This window comes from Bradysia coprophila, unplaced genomic scaffold (genome assembly GCF_014529535.1).
Source record: "Bradysia coprophila strain Holo2 unplaced genomic scaffold, BU_Bcop_v1 contig_94, whole genome shotgun sequence".
NCBI classification, from domain to species: Eukaryota; Metazoa; Arthropoda; class Insecta; order Diptera; family Sciaridae; genus Bradysia; species Bradysia coprophila.
This window is the reverse complement of record NW_023504022.1, coordinates 9970642-9989018: the sequence shown is the minus strand read 5'-3', so window position 1 is coordinate 9989018 and position 18377 is coordinate 9970642. Positions and strand designations below refer to the sequence as shown.

General features: G+C 36.1%; 2 protein-coding genes across 3 annotated transcripts; one reads left to right on the top strand and one right to left on the bottom strand.

Annotated features, from left to right (window-relative positions):
- Positions 1-2292: 2292 nt before the first annotated feature.
- Positions 2293-15251, top strand: LOC119085386 (toll-like receptor Tollo). The gene is made up of 4 exons (XM_037195779.1): positions 2293-3554; positions 11552-13156; positions 13225-13323; positions 13462-15251. Exons 1-4 carry the CDS (start codon positions 3110-3112, stop codon positions 15111-15113), a joined length of 3801 nt encoding a protein of 1266 aa, XP_037051674.1. The 5' UTR covers positions 2293-3109; the 3' UTR covers positions 15114-15251.
- LOC119085412 lies at positions 7111-8760 on the bottom strand. 2 transcript variants are annotated; one of them, XM_037195822.1, is made up of 2 exons: positions 8609-8760; positions 7111-8525 (listed from the first exon to the last, which is right to left on the bottom strand). In XM_037195822.1, exons 1-2 carry the CDS (start codon positions 8632-8634, stop codon positions 7295-7297), a joined length of 1257 nt encoding a protein of 418 aa, XP_037051717.1. In that variant the 5' UTR covers positions 8635-8760; the 3' UTR covers positions 7111-7294. The 2 variants fall into 2 exon arrangements, with proteins under 2 accessions (XP_037051717.1, XP_037051716.1); XM_037195821.1 differs by having other exon boundaries at positions 7111-8528; positions 8612-8760.
- Positions 15252-18377: the final 3126 nt, after the last annotated feature.

Below are 18377 nucleotides of genomic sequence, written 5' to 3'. Positions count from 1 at the left end.
CCGGTGGTTATCCCAGAAAAAATAATCCCTTGAGTAGCATGACTCATATTCTAATCCAGTCCATCGATTTCTTTCATGTATACCTGCGAGACTCGGTTATTTTTTGATGATTCAAACAAACTGCCAAACCATGAGGAAAAGCTTTGTAAAGACTTAAGAGAAGATGTAAAATGTTGAGCTAGTTTTCTTTCCGATGTAGACGAACCACCCTAATTTTTAATTGTGATGTCATTCAAAAAGGACACAACAACCGACCTTTACCTACTCGTACTTAACTTACCGTAATTGTTTTAAGAAAAAGTTTTTTTTTCGTAGAGTGGTCGAGAGTGGTTTACCTGAATAAATAGAATCAGAAGAAATATTTGCCAACCTTATTTAATACTCACTAAATAAGCGAACTCAAAACCTTTCGTGGTAAATGTTTCGAAAAGACTTTCCTGCCTTCTATGATAATCGGCAATGGAACAAAAATTTTATTAAAATTATTTTTAAGCCAATTTTACTACATCATTCAATCCAACGAGAATTATATGTATAACCAAGTCTTGTCATATCATCGTCTGCATTTTTAACACAAGGCATCGTAACTACCGCACAACATACCGTGATCGAGAAACGAGAATGTTTTATAAGCAAACTCCTCTGGCTCCACAAATATGTTTATATAAACTTGTTTACCTAATGCAATGTTCTTCTTTTTTTTATTTTTATTATTATTTTCTGTGTGTTATTATATTTATTGCTTTTCTTTCTTCTTTTTTTTTAAATTTTACAAGGTGCTTTATCTCGTTCTAACCACAGCATTTGTTTCGACATGATATTCTTGAGGTATTACCTGTTTGGTATGGTTCGTTTGATGTGTTTAGTGTAAGATCTTTGCGATCATTTTTTTTTTTCTAATGTTGATTGTTGTACGATTTCGTTCTCGATTTAGTTGCAAATTACATTTTCACAAATTTTCTCAAAAATATTTTTTGTGAAAATTAAGGAAATATGGAAAAATGTTTTCCAAAAATAGTCTCGAGCTCGAGATGATCAGGTAAAATCTAGTGTTAGGTTCAACTGAAGGTATACCTGGCCTGTTCCGAGTCTTAGACAAAAAATATTAGAAAATTTTAACTGTAATTATCAGGTAGCCTTGTCTACAGGTAATCTACAATAAATTCCACAAATCTAGTACCACATAGAAAAAGCTTCGGTACATAGTGGAGACACAGGTACCTGCTGAAAATTTTCAAGTCTTTTTTGTCTAGATCGGAAGTGAGTTATTTCTTCAAATAAACCTGAAACCACAATTTACCTGATTGATCTAAACTTTATAAGTCAAAAACTGACCTAAGATTACCTGCAGACAAAGTTACCTGCTGCAGGTGAAATTTTCTAATATTAATTGTCGAAGGATCGGAGCAGATCAGGTATTCCTTCATATGAACCGGAAATTAGATATTATCTGGATATTATGTATTTCACCTCATTAATCATTACAAAATTATTACTGCATAGCGAAAGTGAGCTAAATAACTATTTATAGGAGCTACTTAACCTGTTGCAGGTAAAATTTTCTAATTTTCTTTGTCTACGGTAAGGTATTAACCTGAAACTAGATTCTATCTGGTCTGACCTACCACCTACACTTTATAAGTTCAAAAACTTAGATTAAATAACCTGAGATTACCTGAAGACAAAGTTACCTGCTACAGGTGAAATGTTCTAAGTATTTGTAGTCTAAGTGTTGGCACAGGTCAGTTAATTTCTAATATGAACCTGAAACCAAATTTCAACTGATCTGACCTAAACTTTAACGTTTAAAAACTTACCTGAACTGACCTGGATTTCCTGTAGACAAAGTTACCTTCTTCAGGTGAAATTTTTCTAATCTTTTCTGTCTAAGGTTCGGATCAAAAGTGGTTTGATCTGTTTCTACTAAACAATCAGATAACCTGAAAACGTGTAAGATCGGGTCGGGTTGTGTTTTTCAGGCAGAATCAGGACAAATTTGTAATATCAGATTTCAGGTCTAGTTCAGATCAAACTGAAGTCAGATTTCAGGTTGACCAGACCTGTTCCGTGCCTTATTTTTCTCTTGGCATAGTGAGTCAAACTGTACCACTAACGTCTTCGTTTGTACACCATAATTTGTACAGTATACAACAACAGCCGACATTATCGCGTCGATCTTCAACTAAACGAAAACAAGAAACAAGAAAATACAATGAACCTTCTCCCATCATCACGTCGTTTACCTCTATCACAAACCATTTGTGTTTCGTTGAAACAATTTTCTTATTCTTTCCGTAACAAGAAGAGTTAATTCGGTTAGGAGAAAAAAAAAACAAAGCGTCGAACTTACCAACCAGTCAACCTTTTTGGTGGAATATAACGATCACCAGTCACAAACGAACGCGAACGCTCGATTAACGTATAATAAATATTGTTCCGCTCTCGAAAAAATGTATTATGGTCCGTGTGTACACACACGGGAACGATCGTCTGGTTAACAAAAAAAGAAAAATAATAATTTAAAAGAACCAACCGACCGTGCATCTCTGAGTTATAATGTGCAACATAATTTATTTATTGCGCTATGGTTTATTTTTTATAATTAAAATTGTGCATTGTATGCTTACGGGGGTTTAACAATAAAATTTATTTTGTGCAATAATTTATTTTGCTCAAGCAAATTAAAGTTATGGATTATATATGTGCTGTGAACGGCGTATATGTTAATGTGATACTTAATACTGTGGCTTCTCATTTAAAACAAAAATTATTGTGTGTTAATAATCTGCAAAAGATGCATTTAAGTGCCTCATTAAACGAGAAAAATCGAAACGATATGCATAATTATGCTACTGAGTCTTAGTGTCTGCAGATCTCAAATTCGATATCTGTGACTCAGGATAGTGAATGTTGATTTGCTCTTAAAAATGTATTATTGCAGAAAGACAGTGTTTAATATTAACTGGCCTAGACAACAAAAGAAAATTACGTGTATGAACAGAACGAACCGCTGCTAAACATGGGCTACAATCATCCGATTTATAAAGTTTTTTATCGGAAATGATTCCATCTCAATCCATCAAACTAATTTCGACTTTAACAACAAAATATGATATCATCAATGCGTAATTTGATAACAGTGTTTCTGTGCATTGCCGTTGGTGTACTAACCGCAACAATCAGTAATTCGTTGTTGTATCAAGCGCCAGATGAATGTCGATGGTTCGGTTCAGCGAATGATATAACGTTGGTGTGCCGTTTGCGTACGATAAATAGTGAACTGGAAAATACTAACTTCAGCGTAATTCAACCGCAAAACACCATACGGCTGCGGCTGGAGTGCAACGATGCATTACTTTTTCAGAGTTCCATTAATCCCGGAAGTTTTCGACCGTTGTTCGAACTGCGATCGTTGACTATTAATTACTGTAAAATTGGCAATCTCACAGATGGATCGTTTCAAGGGCTTCGAGAGTTGAGAAATTTAACCATTCAGACGCATAATACGGATTGGTCGCCGATGAGCTTGGAAATTTCTGGAAATGTTTTTACCGGTAGGTTTGAGGATTTTTATTCGTTTTTTATTGACTAGGTCCTATCTTATGGGTAGGTCAGATCACTTGACTGACGAAGTTATCAAAAGATGTTGAAATTTTTGATTTTAACTTAATAACTCACGGGTGTGACTCGTACACTCGGATTTGGTCGTATGTTGCAATGGCAACAGTTGCAATACTGTCCTCGGCTCTCGGCCCGCCTGAGTTAAACTATATAGTTTTAGGATAGGATACAGCACAGCACTGCTTCTAGCATGAACATACAAAATATTAGGAGGCTGATGAAATCAAAGTAGGCACTGCGTTTCTGTTGTACAGATAGATGATTTACTTTCATTGTATGAGTTAAAACATACAATACAAACAATCCTTAGCGGTAACTCGTATGACTAAAGCCTACAAATTTGACACTTCTCAATTCAGTGTTCATGCTAGTAGCAGTGCTGTGGATACAGAGTTAAAAATATGGTATTACAATTTTAAGGTCCGATAACTGTCAAAACGTAATTCTTTCGGGATTAGATTTTTAATCTTCGCTAAAAATTGAAAAAATGTAATTCTTTCGGGGATTAAAAATAGGACTAAACATTAATATTGGGGATTGAACGATGTTACTGTTGCCAAGAATTTTACGTCTATAATTTGATTGTCTAGAAATCACACTATCGTTAACTATGATTTACTTGTGTTTCACAAAATGTTGGGCCTATCACAAAACAGATGGCTCAGGTTTCTAAACAATTTTGTGATTTTAAAGAAAGAGGAGAGATGGCGTTTATAGCGAAGTTTCGTGCCACTGCACATCTGATTCGGTTATATGTGACATTACCTCCGCGCATATATTTACCTTGGTTTTGTCCCATTAAAAATTCAGGGAAATACTCTTTCGAGAATAACTCGCAGAACATTAGATCGATTTTCAAAAAGATGTTCGACGTTTCTGTGAACCATATCTCTCTCATGAATTTATTCATTAGATTCAAAAATCGGTTCAAAGATACCCAACTTATTGTCCCATCAAGACAACATATAAAAATTCTCTGAGGCATGACTCTCAGACAATTAGACCAATATTTCCCATATACGAACGTGACCTCAGGAATTTGATTTTGCGTCGATTAAAACCAGAATTTCGAAAACCGGATGAAACCGGATTGCTCAAATTACCAAACAAACAGAAATTCTTTTCGGAATAGTTTATCAGATCATTAGGTTGATATTGCCCATCAACTTGAAACCAAATATTTGAAAATCAAGACGTATTTTCGGATGTAAGACCCTTGACTTAACAGTCAAGTGAATAACTTCATGAGGACACCTGTTATTCAATATATATTTCGCTGAGGTTTACACTTGTTTCTATCTCGAGCGAATCCAGGAACGGACTGCAGAAAAATCATTTTCATACCTAGGACCCGAAAAGTGCGACTTCGTCGTCATTTTTTTTCCGTCCAATATAAAAAGTACTGTTCGTACCATACCACGGACTAAAAGTCTTTTTTAGCGTATTCGATTCCAGACCTCGCCTTCGGCTCTGTCTGGAAACTTCTCACACACTAAAAAAGACTTTTAGTCCTTAGGTACGAAATGTACTATTTTGTGTTTGAAGACTGAAATTCGACGGATTTCGACACGAATTCTACGATCGAAAAGTTAAATTTTTCTATACTTCTCAGAGAGAGGTATTTGTGGCCAAGAAAGTAATTTCTCGGACGCTCTCTCCGGCCGAAAATGGATTTTCATATATATTTTTACGGCCGCAATCAAGTGTACATGCTTTGTTGTTGAAATGGCTGTAGAGTGATTTCTATGTTAATGGCAGGGCATATTTTCCAAAAATTCTCAAATTTTTCCATCACTTTTCGTCATTTCATCTAAAAACACAACAGATTGCATCGTAAATGTTGTTTTTACTGCCTTTTTAGTTGTTTTTCATGTCTTTGAGCTTAAGAGGAATCACCCCTTTTTCATAGCACAAAACCGAAAAAAAGGGTCTGAAAGTTGCAGTGATTTCTCTTAGGGTACAACACAAGGAGGCTTATGGTTTATTTACACACTTAATTTACACGTTTCTGGATGGTTTCTGATTTTTGAAAAAGTAATTCGGATTATTGTTTTTTCAACTTTTAAAATGCCCGTTTTCAACCGAATTTTTCCATAAATTGCACATATTTCTCGTCACACATAAATTTTCATAATACAAATGCACACTTCACAGATTCCTGCTATTGATTCTGATGCTTTAATGGTTTCACTTTAGCTAATTTCATTTAGTTGTTCACACAAAACGAATAAAAACAATTGAAACTGAAGCGAACAGAAAAAATGGCGGCAGCCATTTTTATCAGCTGATCTGAAATTTACATGGAAATATTGACGATTTCACCTATTCAACGTTAGGTGGCACCATGAATTGGTTGTTTAAAAAACTAAATGGATGAGAACTCTTAACTGATTACTTCGGAATGAGATCTAACAGAAAAAAAATTAGGAAATTTTAAGAATTTTGATGAAATTTTGGAAATTTTTGGAAATTAAATTCCTTAAAATAGGCCCTGGTTAATGGTGTTGTGGTTTCGTCTTATTTCTTTTTTTTTTATTTATTTTCAGTATTTATTGTATTGTATATACCATGCGCAAAAAAAGACTGCTCACAATAATGACGCAGCCTGTAAAAAAGCGATCTTTTCCAAAAAAAAATATTAAATTTACAATAAATAAAGATCATCTATTCTATTTTTCCCTAATGTGCTCAAAATGCAGGCGGCGTTTCCACGTTGTATAGCGATTGAAATTCGTTGCAAAAGATAGTCCTTTGATTTAGCCTCACCAGTTGCCTTTTTCATTAATGATCCCAATTTTTCTACAAATTTCTTCGTCTCAGGACCCATGCAACCTAAAGTCTCAAAAGCAAGCGGGGTGAATAAATAATTTTGCTTTAATTTCATATAATGATTATGTTTATGTCTCTCCGCTTTGTCAGCAATTGAGCGTGCTTTCTTTGATGACTCGTTAATATACGATGCAGCCATTGTATCTCTAACAGTTACATCCCACAACAACGACCTACCATGACTCCATGGTATTAAAGTCACTCCATCAGGTCTTTTGCCATCATCTCTTGAGATACCAGGTGGCTGTATTATGCTAGGAATACCTGCACTAGAAAAACCATGAGAGAAAATCACATTCATAGTGTCATGTCAGTGTCATGTCTAACGAGTTTTCTTTCTGCACATTATTTCAGTTTTCAAGAATAAAAATTGTCGTTTGTGACTCGTAATGAAAAGCTCAATTTTGTGGTACACGTCGTAAGCTTGCCCTACTCGGCTCCGCCTCTTACCTCTAACTAGTACCGAAAAATTCAACTTTTCATCACTCGTAACATAATGTACCATTCCGGACGAAATTTTCTGGGAGGAAGGAAATATACTTGCAGTTCATCAGTTCGTTTGTAGAATCCTGTACATATAACGCTGTTGGCTCAATTTATGTGCCATTCTCAGTACAGTTCTTTGGTCTGAAAACTGAAACAAAAATCTCTTTTGATTGGGTTTGTGAAAAACGTAACTTGTATTCATAACGTTCGTATACAAAGATTCAGCTTGTTAAACGCAAATTATTTTCGAAACAAACGCATATTATACCAGAAAAGGTAATGTCTTGAAAATATTTAACTTCAAAATCTAGATTAAACAAAAAAAAGTAAAACAAAAACGTGAAATGGAATTAATCGATTAGAAATCATCGAGATCATTGTACTCATAATCGCTGTCATATTCGTCGATCAACTTCAGAACGTCTTTATTTGCCTCAAGCAACTCAGACGGAATAGCTTTTAAGCTAGTATTATAAATGTCTCTGCTCAACGTCAGATGCAAACAATTTTCAGCGCCTATTCGCTTGCGAATATCGACAATTTTGAGGAAATTCGTTTCGTCAATGGCGCCAATTTTATCGCAGCAAAATATCAAAAGATGTTCGACGTTTCTGTTTCCACACAAAATCTGCAACGATATGATGTACGATGTGGTTGCCATTATACAGTCGTCACAAAGTTTAATAACCTTGAGTCGTTTGATGCGGCCCAATGTTCCAATATTCTTGTGATCGAGACGAGCAAACGATAGTGTCAGCAATGTTAACGAATTGTCAACAGTATCAATATCCGAAAGGAAATCGGTGAGATCGACAAATTTGCAGTCGATGCTCAATCGCTTCAAGTGGCTCAATCGCAGGAATTCGGAAAAGTTTCTCATAAACGGCGTCATATGCATGAAACTTATGGCGAATTCTTCCAGTCGGGTATGCATCAAATTGTCGACGATGTTTTTCAGAGCGCTACTATCTTTCGGACCGAACCATTTCAATTTCAACAGATTCCGATTATTTTCGAACAAAGTCTTGTGCAAATTGATGTCTATAACGCCAATTACAGTTAGCTCTCGCAACTTTTCACAGTGTGACAAAATGTGAAGATAATGTTTGGGAAACCGGTGTCGACTGTCATCGTCGTTATCAAATTCCAGTGTCTCGATATTTTTCAAAATATTTTCAATCGGCAAAATGTCTTCCTTTTTCATGAATAGCAGAGATCGACCACCGAGACTCAACTTTTTCAAATTGTCGTTGCAATTTTCACCCATAGCCGTGAATATTTCCTTCCATGTTATTCCTCGCAGCTTGTCGTAGTCGAAACACAAATCTTTTATGAGATGTCCGAATTGTTTTATAACTTCGATCATGTTCTCGTTGTCATCAAATCCAAATAGCAAAGATCCGTGTGTCACTTTGTTAAATTCCATGTCCGTTACAGTAGCAAGATCTTTGAAACTCGCTCGAAAATTGGCTAAGTCTCCTATCGAAAGATGCTTGAATATCATCAACCAACAATAATCGTTTAACGTTGGATGTTCTGATAGTAATCCATTGTCCAGCACTTCATCAGGATCGGGTGTTGACATTTCAGACCTTCAAGATGAACGAACCAATTTCAATTCATTTTAATTTGGCTAAATAATTTCATAAAAAAGGTCTTTCAAAAAACTGCTTACATGTATGCACTTGCACTGTCCATAATAATTATTCGATATTTAATTCGACGTCAAGTCAATCAATGATAGAATTGCAAGTGAATTCTTAATTGAAAATAAAAATATGGCGCGGCTGGTCACGTATTAATGGCGTAATCATATAACTCTAACCATAACGATGAGCAAAAGGGCAGCGTAATCTTATAACTCTCTCTTTCTCTCTCAGGGTTGAACACGTGTAGACTGTAAGAGGTCTTTTCGGTAAAAGCAATGCACTTCAAGCATGAGTGGCAGGTAGTCTAAATAGGGCACATGGGAATCAACAAGGTTGTGTGAGTGAATGGAAATGGACGCTAAGATATGATCAGTTGAAAAAATTGTAAACATTTGGCTACATCGATGAACTTCACTGACAAAAAAGAGTTGAAAATCTTTCCTGTAGCAGGTAATTTTGTCTCCAGCTAATCTACAATAACTGTCAAAACTGTGGCGCCTCATTCAAAAAATACACCAGTGGTAGATAATGTACATTAACTGGAGACAAGGTACCTGCTACATGTAAGATTTTCAAATCTTTTTTATATGTGTTCCAACGGTTCTGCATCTCCATAGGAAAAGTGCATGTTTTCGGTTTACGATCAGCCATTACCGGCAGGGCTGAAAAAATTCCGAAAAAGTTCCGAAAAATTCTGAAATTCTGATTACCCGGCCACACAAGAATCGAGGAATTTTTTCAAAATCTAAGCCATCTATCTCTACGAAAAAAACGGAGTGCCATGCTAGAAGCAGCGCTTAGCTGCTATTCACCTGGAATTCAACTCACGAACGCTGGCACGTCTGGTTATGGCCTCTGACATAAATTTGTGTATAATTCACGCCGTTTTACTGACAAAAGTAATATTCAAAGCCCATTCTATTTCGATTACTGATGTTGTTGTGATAATGAATGTTATTGCGAACCAGAAACAATCCATTCTGTTAGATGTCTGTTCGGGAAATAATTAGTTTTAAGTTGATTCAAAGTTGAAAAATCCAAAACAATCTAATGCGAAAAACAAACAAATTATAATATCGAAGACAATGTCATGATGGGAGCTGTTCTGGTTAACAATATAATGTACTTTCTTCATACCGAAATTGTGAGCGTAAATTAAAATGTTCAACCTTTTTTGCATGGGAATTTTTTTTTCTTGTCTCATTACGAATTTTCTACTTCAATTATTTTCTAACGAAAAGAAGTAAAAAATACGAATTGAGAGTGTTTATATAGTTCTTAAGAAATTTTGTTCAATTGCTTAATTAGTAAAAATGAAACAGATGAAACAGTATTTTACATGACTAGGGATAAAAAAAACGAAAAGTAGAGTTTTCGTGTGAATTTTGTTGATCCGAGGCGAAGCCGATGTCAATAAACACACGAAAACGAGACTTTTCATTTTTATCCCGAGTTATATAATGGATTTTACATGCTGAGGGCGTCGAAAGAAGTGCTTAAAACATGAAAAGTACGGTTTTCGACGCATGTAGCATGTAAAATAAACTTTACTCTGTCGTGTATCAAACCATTTATTCTAATGTAGTAAAAGATTTTCTGTGTTGGTGATGATGCGGTTGACTTCAGATCACTAATTTATTTAATTCGAATTCAAACCATTTAACAATTCGGCAATGTTAGATTATTCATTTTTTGCCCGGGGCTACATTACAAAAGGATGTAACCTCCAATTTTCGAGAACTACTCAAAACTCAACTCATTTTCATGAATTTTTTTTCCTCGACAACTAGAATTTATGATTTTATGAGCTTCATATAAAGTTAATCTGACTGTTTGTTCAAAAGAAATGGAACGTCGTGTGGAGTGGAGGTGCTATAATTTTGATTAAATATGAGCAGTTTCATTACTTCTTTTTATTAAGCAAGTTGCACGAAATCTTTTACTTCATTTCGCTTAATATGCATTTTCATATATAAGCGTACGTTAGTCAAAGTACGTCGTTTGTGTTTTGGTCGTCGTTGTGACGGTATCAATAACAAATGTATAGTCGTCCAATAATTGTTTTTTGTAGCACGCTACCACAGCAGAGTAAAGTAAATCAGGCAGTAGCGCTTTATTTGACTAGGGACCTGAATTATTTAGTAGCCTTATTTTTTTGCGAATAAAATTTTCCAATTTATGTCTGTTTCAAAAATTAGCTCTCCTGCCTGGTTTATTTTACTCTGCCGTGACGCTACATAATACATTTGTGTCTAGTAGATGGAACATTGAGTGTAACTGAAAAACTGCTTTCATTTATGATTTATGTATAAAAGGATAATTATAAGAGCTATTGCTCAAACAGATTCTTCGCAAAATTGTAAAAAGTAGCACGTTAAGGTATTGTGGAATTAATGCGAAAAGGGAATCATAGCACAATTCTCGGTGCTAATGTTGGTGCTATCTTATTTGCATTTGTTAAGAGGCATCGATGCATAGCTAAAATTGTAGACTACTTGTTTGCGTTTTGTATTTTATGTTCGATAATATTATGTTCATCAGACTCCTTGTTAACATCAATGTGTTAGCTTTCAACAGAAAATAGATTTGTAGCACTTTGACCAGCTCTGAGAAAAGTCAGCAGTTTACCGAAATTTTCGTAAACCGTTCAGCTTTCTTTACCGAAAATAAAATACGAAACTCACAAATGTCGGCTACCATTTTATCTAAGCTAAGCATTCATTCCTCTTAAATCATTTAAATGTAAAAAGATGATGAACACCTCTTTTTGTGATGTAGTTTTGCAACGAAATTCCTACGGGATGACGGTTTTAAGTATCGAATTTTCGCTGAAATCTTTTTACAAAAACACAAAAATAAGATGAGGATTGATTATTGTCTTCCAGAAGCTTGTCTTTCGAAAATTATTCGCTGAATATAAACCGTCTGCAGCAATCAAATGATCGAAAATTATTTTCTCCTTTCAGACGAGCTCAAACTCCTCGAACGTCTTGATTTGAGTGACAACAGCATGCGATTCATCCCAGATGCAATGCTATGCCCACTGACTTCATTGGAATACCTGAATTTAACCAACAATCGTCTGCACGATATGATTAGCTTTCATTTCAGTGCATCGCCAAGCACTCGGCCGTCGAAGAAATGTGGTGCCAATTTACAAACGTTAGACCTATCGCACAACAACATCGATAATCTACAAGCGGCCATTTTCTCTGGGCTGGGAAAATTACAGACGTTACAGCTGAACAACAACAAAATGAATTTCATTGCCGATCGGGCACTGGAAGGATTGTTGTCACTTTTATTGATCAATTTGTCGGAAAATGCGCTAACAAATCTGCCACCTGAACTGTTCAACGAAGCTCGAAACATAAAAGAGATTTACCTGCAAAACAACAGTCTGAATGTACTTGCTCCGGGACTGTTCGCCGAGTTGAATCAACTAGCAATTTTAGACTTGTCACACAACGAACTGACGTCGTATTGGATAAATTCTGGCACATTTAAAAAGCTCAAGATGTTGGTGTACCTAGACCTATCGTTTAATCACATCGATAAACTTGAAGCTGCAATCTTCTCAGAGCTGCACGATTTGGAGATCTTAAAGTTGAATAACAATCAAATCAAGTACATACCAGAGCAGACGTTCGCGAATCAGTCGAAACTCACTACACTGGTCTTGTCCAACAATCAGTTACTTTCGGTCGACTTGAAGACGCTTGCTAATTTGGAGAGATTGACATTATTGTCTCTGGACTATAATCGAATATCAAAGATTCATCGGCTGGCCTTTGTAAATTGTACGAGCCTGCAGGACCTCCATTTAAATGGAAATAAATTGGACAACGTTCCGGAGGCCCTGCGTGAAGTGACTCTACTCAAAACATTAGACTTGGGAGAGAATCGATTAACAACCATCAAAAACACTCCCATCGGTGAAATGACACACCTGTTCGGATTACGCTTAACAGAGAACTACCTGGAACAAATCGAACGAGAAACATTTGCCAAATTGTACGCACTGCAAATATTAAACTTATCGCGAAATAAAATCAAGAAAGTGGACAGCGGCTCCTTCAGCAATAATTCAAATCTACAAGCGATACGTCTAGACGGCAATCAATTAACCGATATCGCTGGACTATTCACTGATCTACCGAATTTGGTGTGGCTGAATATTTCCGACAATCATTTCGAAATATTCGATTATGCTCTCATACCCACCGGATTGAAGTGGCTGGATATCCATGCAAATCGAATCGCCGAACTGGGGAATTATTTCGAAATTCAGTCACATCTCTCGTTGAGCACATTCGATGCCAGTTCGAATCGCTTGACCGAAATAACCGGAAGCTCCATACCGAACAGCATTGAGGTTGTGTACTTGAACGACAATTTGATTACGAGAGTGCAATCGTACACATTCTTCAAGAAGCCGAATATAACTCGCGTTGATCTGTTTGGCAACAAAATTTCCACATTGGATCCTAATGCACTGCGCATATCTCACATACCGGAAGACAAACCTTTGCCAGAATTTTATGTCGGAGGGAATCCATTTCAATGCGACTGTAAGTCTAATCTTTGTACAGAGGCTAAACGAAATATTTCTAAAGCAAAAACTTTGTTACTCATCCAGGTAATTTGGACTGGCTTCAAAAGAATAACACAGCGTCTCGGACTCAACCGCTATTGATGGATGTCGCTAGCATTTACTGCAAATTACTGTACAATCGAGGTAGGTCAAAAAAATTAAATTCAAAATTCTGAAGAAAGCTTAAAGTTCGAAAAAGCTCTCTAAAAGCTCTTGCAACCTAAGTTAATGAGTGTGGCATAGCATAGAGTGTCTAAGTTTCTCCGAATTTTCACCTCACAGGTAAAACATACGTTCCACTGGTGGAAGCAATGGCCAATCAGTTCCTCTGCAAATACGAGACACACTGTTCTGCCCTCTGTCATTGCTGTGATTTCGTTGCCTGTGATTGTAAGATGGGATGTCCGAATAATTGCACCTGCTATCACGATCAAAGTTGGACATCGAATGTAGTCGACTGTTCGAAAGCTGAATACAACGATCGATTGCCCGAGCAGATACCTATGGATGCAACACAAATTTACATCGACGGAAACAATTTTCCGGAGATCGGTAGCCATGCATTCATCGGCAGAAAGAAGCTCCGGATTCTGTTCCTGAATTCGTCCAACATTCAAACTCTGCAAAATCGAACGTTTAACGGTCTGTTTGAGCTGGAATTGTTGCATTTGGGTAACAATAAACTGCAGGTGCTGAACGGGAACGAATTTGAAGGTTTGGAAAGCCTGACCGAATTGTATTTACAGTTTAATGAAATTAGTTACGTAGATAATGAAACGTTTAGTGATTTAGTGGCATTAAAAATGCTTCGATTAGACAATAATCGCATCCAGACGATGAATCTGTGGATGCTGCCTACGGTCAGTTTAATTGACCTTCGACTATCCGAAAATCCCTGGAATTGTTTCTGCAACGATTCCGAATATTTTTACGAATTCTTTCGACAGCACCAAGTGACTAAAGACTGGCAAAGTATCAAATGCTCGTTGAGCGGCGAAAGTGTAAAATCTCTTGACGAAATATTTGTGCTGTTGAGCAGCACCGAACGAACAAATCTCTGCCGAATGTCGACAAAATTCGACAGTGAGATAATAGTGGGTAGCAGTGGTGGGAATTCGACAGCCTCAAAGACCATGCTTCTGTTGACACACCCGATGGAAGACTATGTGAAGATTTTGATATTCACCTTCATTGCCATTTTACTGACGATAACAGTTAGTCTGCTGATTTTCGCTTTTCGTCAACAGCTTCGTGTGTGGTTCCATTCCAAATTCGGTATACGATTGTTTTACCACAATAACGATATTGACAAAAACGAACGGGAGAAACTGTTCGATGCTTTCATCTCGTATTCGTCGAAAGACGAGGCATTTGTCGCCGAAGAGTTGGCACCGATCCTAGAAAACGGCGACACTCGCTACAACCTCTGTCTTCACTATCGCGATTTTCCCGTCGGTGCGTACATCGCCGATACGATTTTACAAGCCATCGAATCGTCCCGCCGGACGATAATGGTTCTATCCGAAAATTATATCAAATCGGAATGGTGTCGGTTCGAATTCAAATCTGCCCATCATCAAGTTTTACGCGATCGTCGACGTCGTTTGATTGTGATCATATTGGGCGAGATACCGCACAAGGATCTCGATCCCGACATTCGTCTGTACCTGAAAACAAACACCTATTTGCAGTGGGGTGACAAATTCTTTTGGGATAAACTTCGATTCGCACTGCCAGACGTGCCTAATAATCGGCGGAATCAATTGAATCAATTGAATCAAACGGCGTCAACGTCTCGACCAAATCTTTGCCATCATAACATTAATATACACAATAACCAGCGCAATCTTATACAAATGACTAATTTACAGCCCCCAAATAATTCTATGCCGTTGGCGGCGGCATCGAGAGTTTTACCTGTACAAAATTTGTGAGGAAGTGATGGGCAAAGAATTCCTGTTAGATAGTCGTCTCATAGTCGAAATTTAATTCATTAAATAGACGAAACTAAGAAGAAAGCTCACAAAAGTGCAACCTTCGATTTACACGACATTCTTTCGCCTCATGAATGGTTCAAATTAGAATCGTTTTGAATTCCAGCAAATTAACAATACGAACAAACAATCAAATCGAAAGTAGAGATTTAATAGAAGCTTTTCCATTTTCAGCAGTTATAATAACCGATCAGAACATTAGTCACTTACATAACGAGAAATAAAATTTCAAAAGTTGAGTTTTCGTGGGAGTTTTGTTGATCCGAGGCGAGGCCGAGGTCAATAAACACATGAAAGCAAGACTAGTTATGTAATGGATTTAACATGCTGATTACGGTCTCCGAGCTATGTAATTTGCTTTAAAATTAGACAACGCAACGTGAGCAAACAACCTCAAACTTAAAGAATTTCGAAAATATTAAGAGGTAGTTTTAATTGGATGATCTACCACCACTGTCTGTCTAATCTCATTCTTTTACACTAAGTCCTAATTGAGTGATTGGTCTCTAAAAACAAGCTCTCAGCATATGCCTAATTAAACCTATGAATTAACACTGTAATTACCTCTTCAAAACTACAATCTTAGCAATTAAAAAAATCATAAATTTTATGTAAAAATCAACATAATATTTCCAGACACATTACAATCGTATTGACGACCGTAGGTATCGATAGAATGTATAAGTTAAGTAGTTTTAAGACGATGATAAAACAAGACAAATAAATGTGATATTTATGTAAATACATTGAAGAGAGTTGTTTGTTTTAATTAATAAGACATAATCATATGGATTGACTGTTATGTGCGTGCAGCCAGAATATATTTAATAATCCCGAGTAACGAGACCCCGAGTAGAAAAAAAAACTTGACTCACTCATTATGTGCAAGATAATTATTAGCAGACGAATACTTGCAAATACACTTAGTGGAAATTTTATGTTAACAGATTGTTCACTAAATTATCGTTTCCGCTGCAACACTACAACGACTTTCGATTGCTGGAAATCGTGCGAATTTGAACGTTTTTTTGTCGTTATAAAATCCTGCCTGATTCATTATCAACTTTTACGTCGTGCCTCTTAAGCATGTCCATCGACTTTTTGCGATGATAACATAATTCAAAGAAAAAGACAGCCGGTCTTACCTGAACCAACCATTGACGAATAATTTTAAATAAAAAAAAAACTTATTTTTAGAACTTTCTCGCCTGTAAATTAGGTAGAGTCTATAGTTAACAACGTTTGTTACTTGACTCAAAATATGCATTCAGTTTTGTTACAAGTTGAACACAAAATTATTTTTAAACACAAACATCTTTTCGATGTTCAATAGACAGATTGATTGATTGAAAATCACTAACAGTGTTCTTACTTATTAAAAAAAATATGTTTTTTTGATTCTTAAAATGCTTAAAATTGTTCAGGCAATCTAAAGGATTTCGTCTCGTTAAGTGACCATTTAAAACCGACTTTTTATCCTCAAAACGTTTCAAGATCTGAATTCTCGTTTCTAATTTTTCTTTCTTTCTTGGAGGCCACAGTGAAAATGGTGTCTTATCCATTTAATTTCAAAAATATCCTTTATTCAGGCGGTCCAAATACGTCACATTATTCACCAGATAAATAGCCGAAACGAAAAGAATGTTGCCCTTTAAAAATCAGCCTACCGAATTCGGACGCATTTTCTAGTGGAATTTTCTAGGGCTCGAAACAAATTGTTCTGACCTGATCTGAATCTGAAAAAAAACGGTCTGAAAATTTCAGATTCAGATCCAGATCTCTGGCGGCCTGATCTGATCTGATCTGAAAACTGAAAATTTGAATCTGGAAATTTTCGGATCAATCTGAAATCTGAAAATCAGTACGACGAAACGAATGCTAATTTATTAGAAATTCTTGAACTGCTAGGCTCCCCGACTGCAGGGGAACTAATAAAATCAAAAATATTTCTATAATAGTAGCAAGTTTTGGAATTTCAAATTTTATTCTTGGAACTTCAGATCCCTTCAGATCATTCAGATTGGATCAGATCATATCAGATTTAAGTCTTCAGATCCGAAAATCAGAATCAGATCAGATCAAAATTTTCAGATCAGATTCAGATCGGGTAAATTTAAGATCAATCTGAAAAAAAAATCAGATTGATCTGATCTGTTCCGAGCAGTAGAATTTTCTATATGTACCTAGAAAGGACTTCGACCCTAGAATCCAAAACCACTTTCAAAAAAAAATCTTCGAAGCTTGTGTGGCTAGCGAGAGGTCATGAAAAACCGAAAACTTGCACTTTTCTTACAAAAATTTCTCCAGTTACACGAGCCGTGCAGGGTTGTGTGGGTTGTCATTAGAAAGGTAATCACACGTACTATTGAGCTATTGAACTATTGGTTTTAAAATTCATCCACACTGAAATGTAAGCAGTTAAATTTTTCACCTGAAGACTTACACTGTCAATTTAAAAATTGCTCGAGCTACACAAAACGTACGATTTCGGTAGGCAGTTTTTCAAAAGAATCCCTCAAACAAATTTCCGGCCTAGTTTTTTTAGGAACGTGATTTTTTGGTCAGCCTGAATATACTCGGACGAAATAGTATATTTCGTACCTAGGACTATAAGTCTTTTTTAGCGTGTGAGAGGTCTCCAAACATAGCCGAAGGCGAGGTCTGAAATCGAATAAGCTAAACTAGACTTTTAATCCGTGGTACAAATAATATTTTTCATATTCGGGTCCTAGGTATGAAAAAGGTGTGTTTTTGACCATGGTCAACAAGCGTCATTCTTACTTGTATGGAAAAATTTTTTTTGTCAATATTTGAAAATTACATACCATACAAAATATTGTGTTGGTATATGGAACATTTTTCTCTATGGACGCGATTTTTTAAAAAAATTTCTAGTGGTCACGAAAAATCGTCGAAGTTTGTATGGAAAATTTTTTCCCCCATAGTAGGCCATACAAACTTCGGTGATTTTTCGTGACCACTAAAATTTTTTTTAAAAAATCGCGTCTATACAGAAAAATGTTCCATATACCAACACAATATTTTGTATGGTATGTAATTTCCAAATATCGACAAAAAAAAATTTCCATACAAGTAAGAATCACGCTTAAACACTCCTTTTTGGCCCACTGTCATATATAATAAGTACTATTTTTTATAGTTGTGGATATATTAGCTGCCTGATAAGCTCTAATATGATTGTTT

Bases quoted from the DNA above. Each gene is read 5' to 3' on its own strand.
- LOC119085386 (XM_037195779.1), top strand. From the start codon at position 3,110: ATGATATCATCAATGCGTAATTTGATAACAGTGTTTCTGTGCATTGCC. The intron at 13,157-13,224 runs GTAAGTCTAATC...TTACTCATCCAG, and splicing joins GAATCCATTTCAATGCGACT to GTAATTTGGACTGGCTTCAA. The intron at 13,324-13,461 runs GTAGGTCAAAAA...TTCACCTCACAG, and splicing joins CAAATTACTGTACAATCGAG to GTAAAACATACGTTCCACTG.
- LOC119085412 (XM_037195822.1), bottom strand. From the start codon at position 8,634: ATGGACAGTGCAAGTGCATACATGTA. The intron at 8,526-8,608 runs AGCAGTTTTTTG...ATCTTGAAGGTC, and splicing joins AGTGCAAGTGCATACATGTA to TGAAATGTCAACACCCGATC.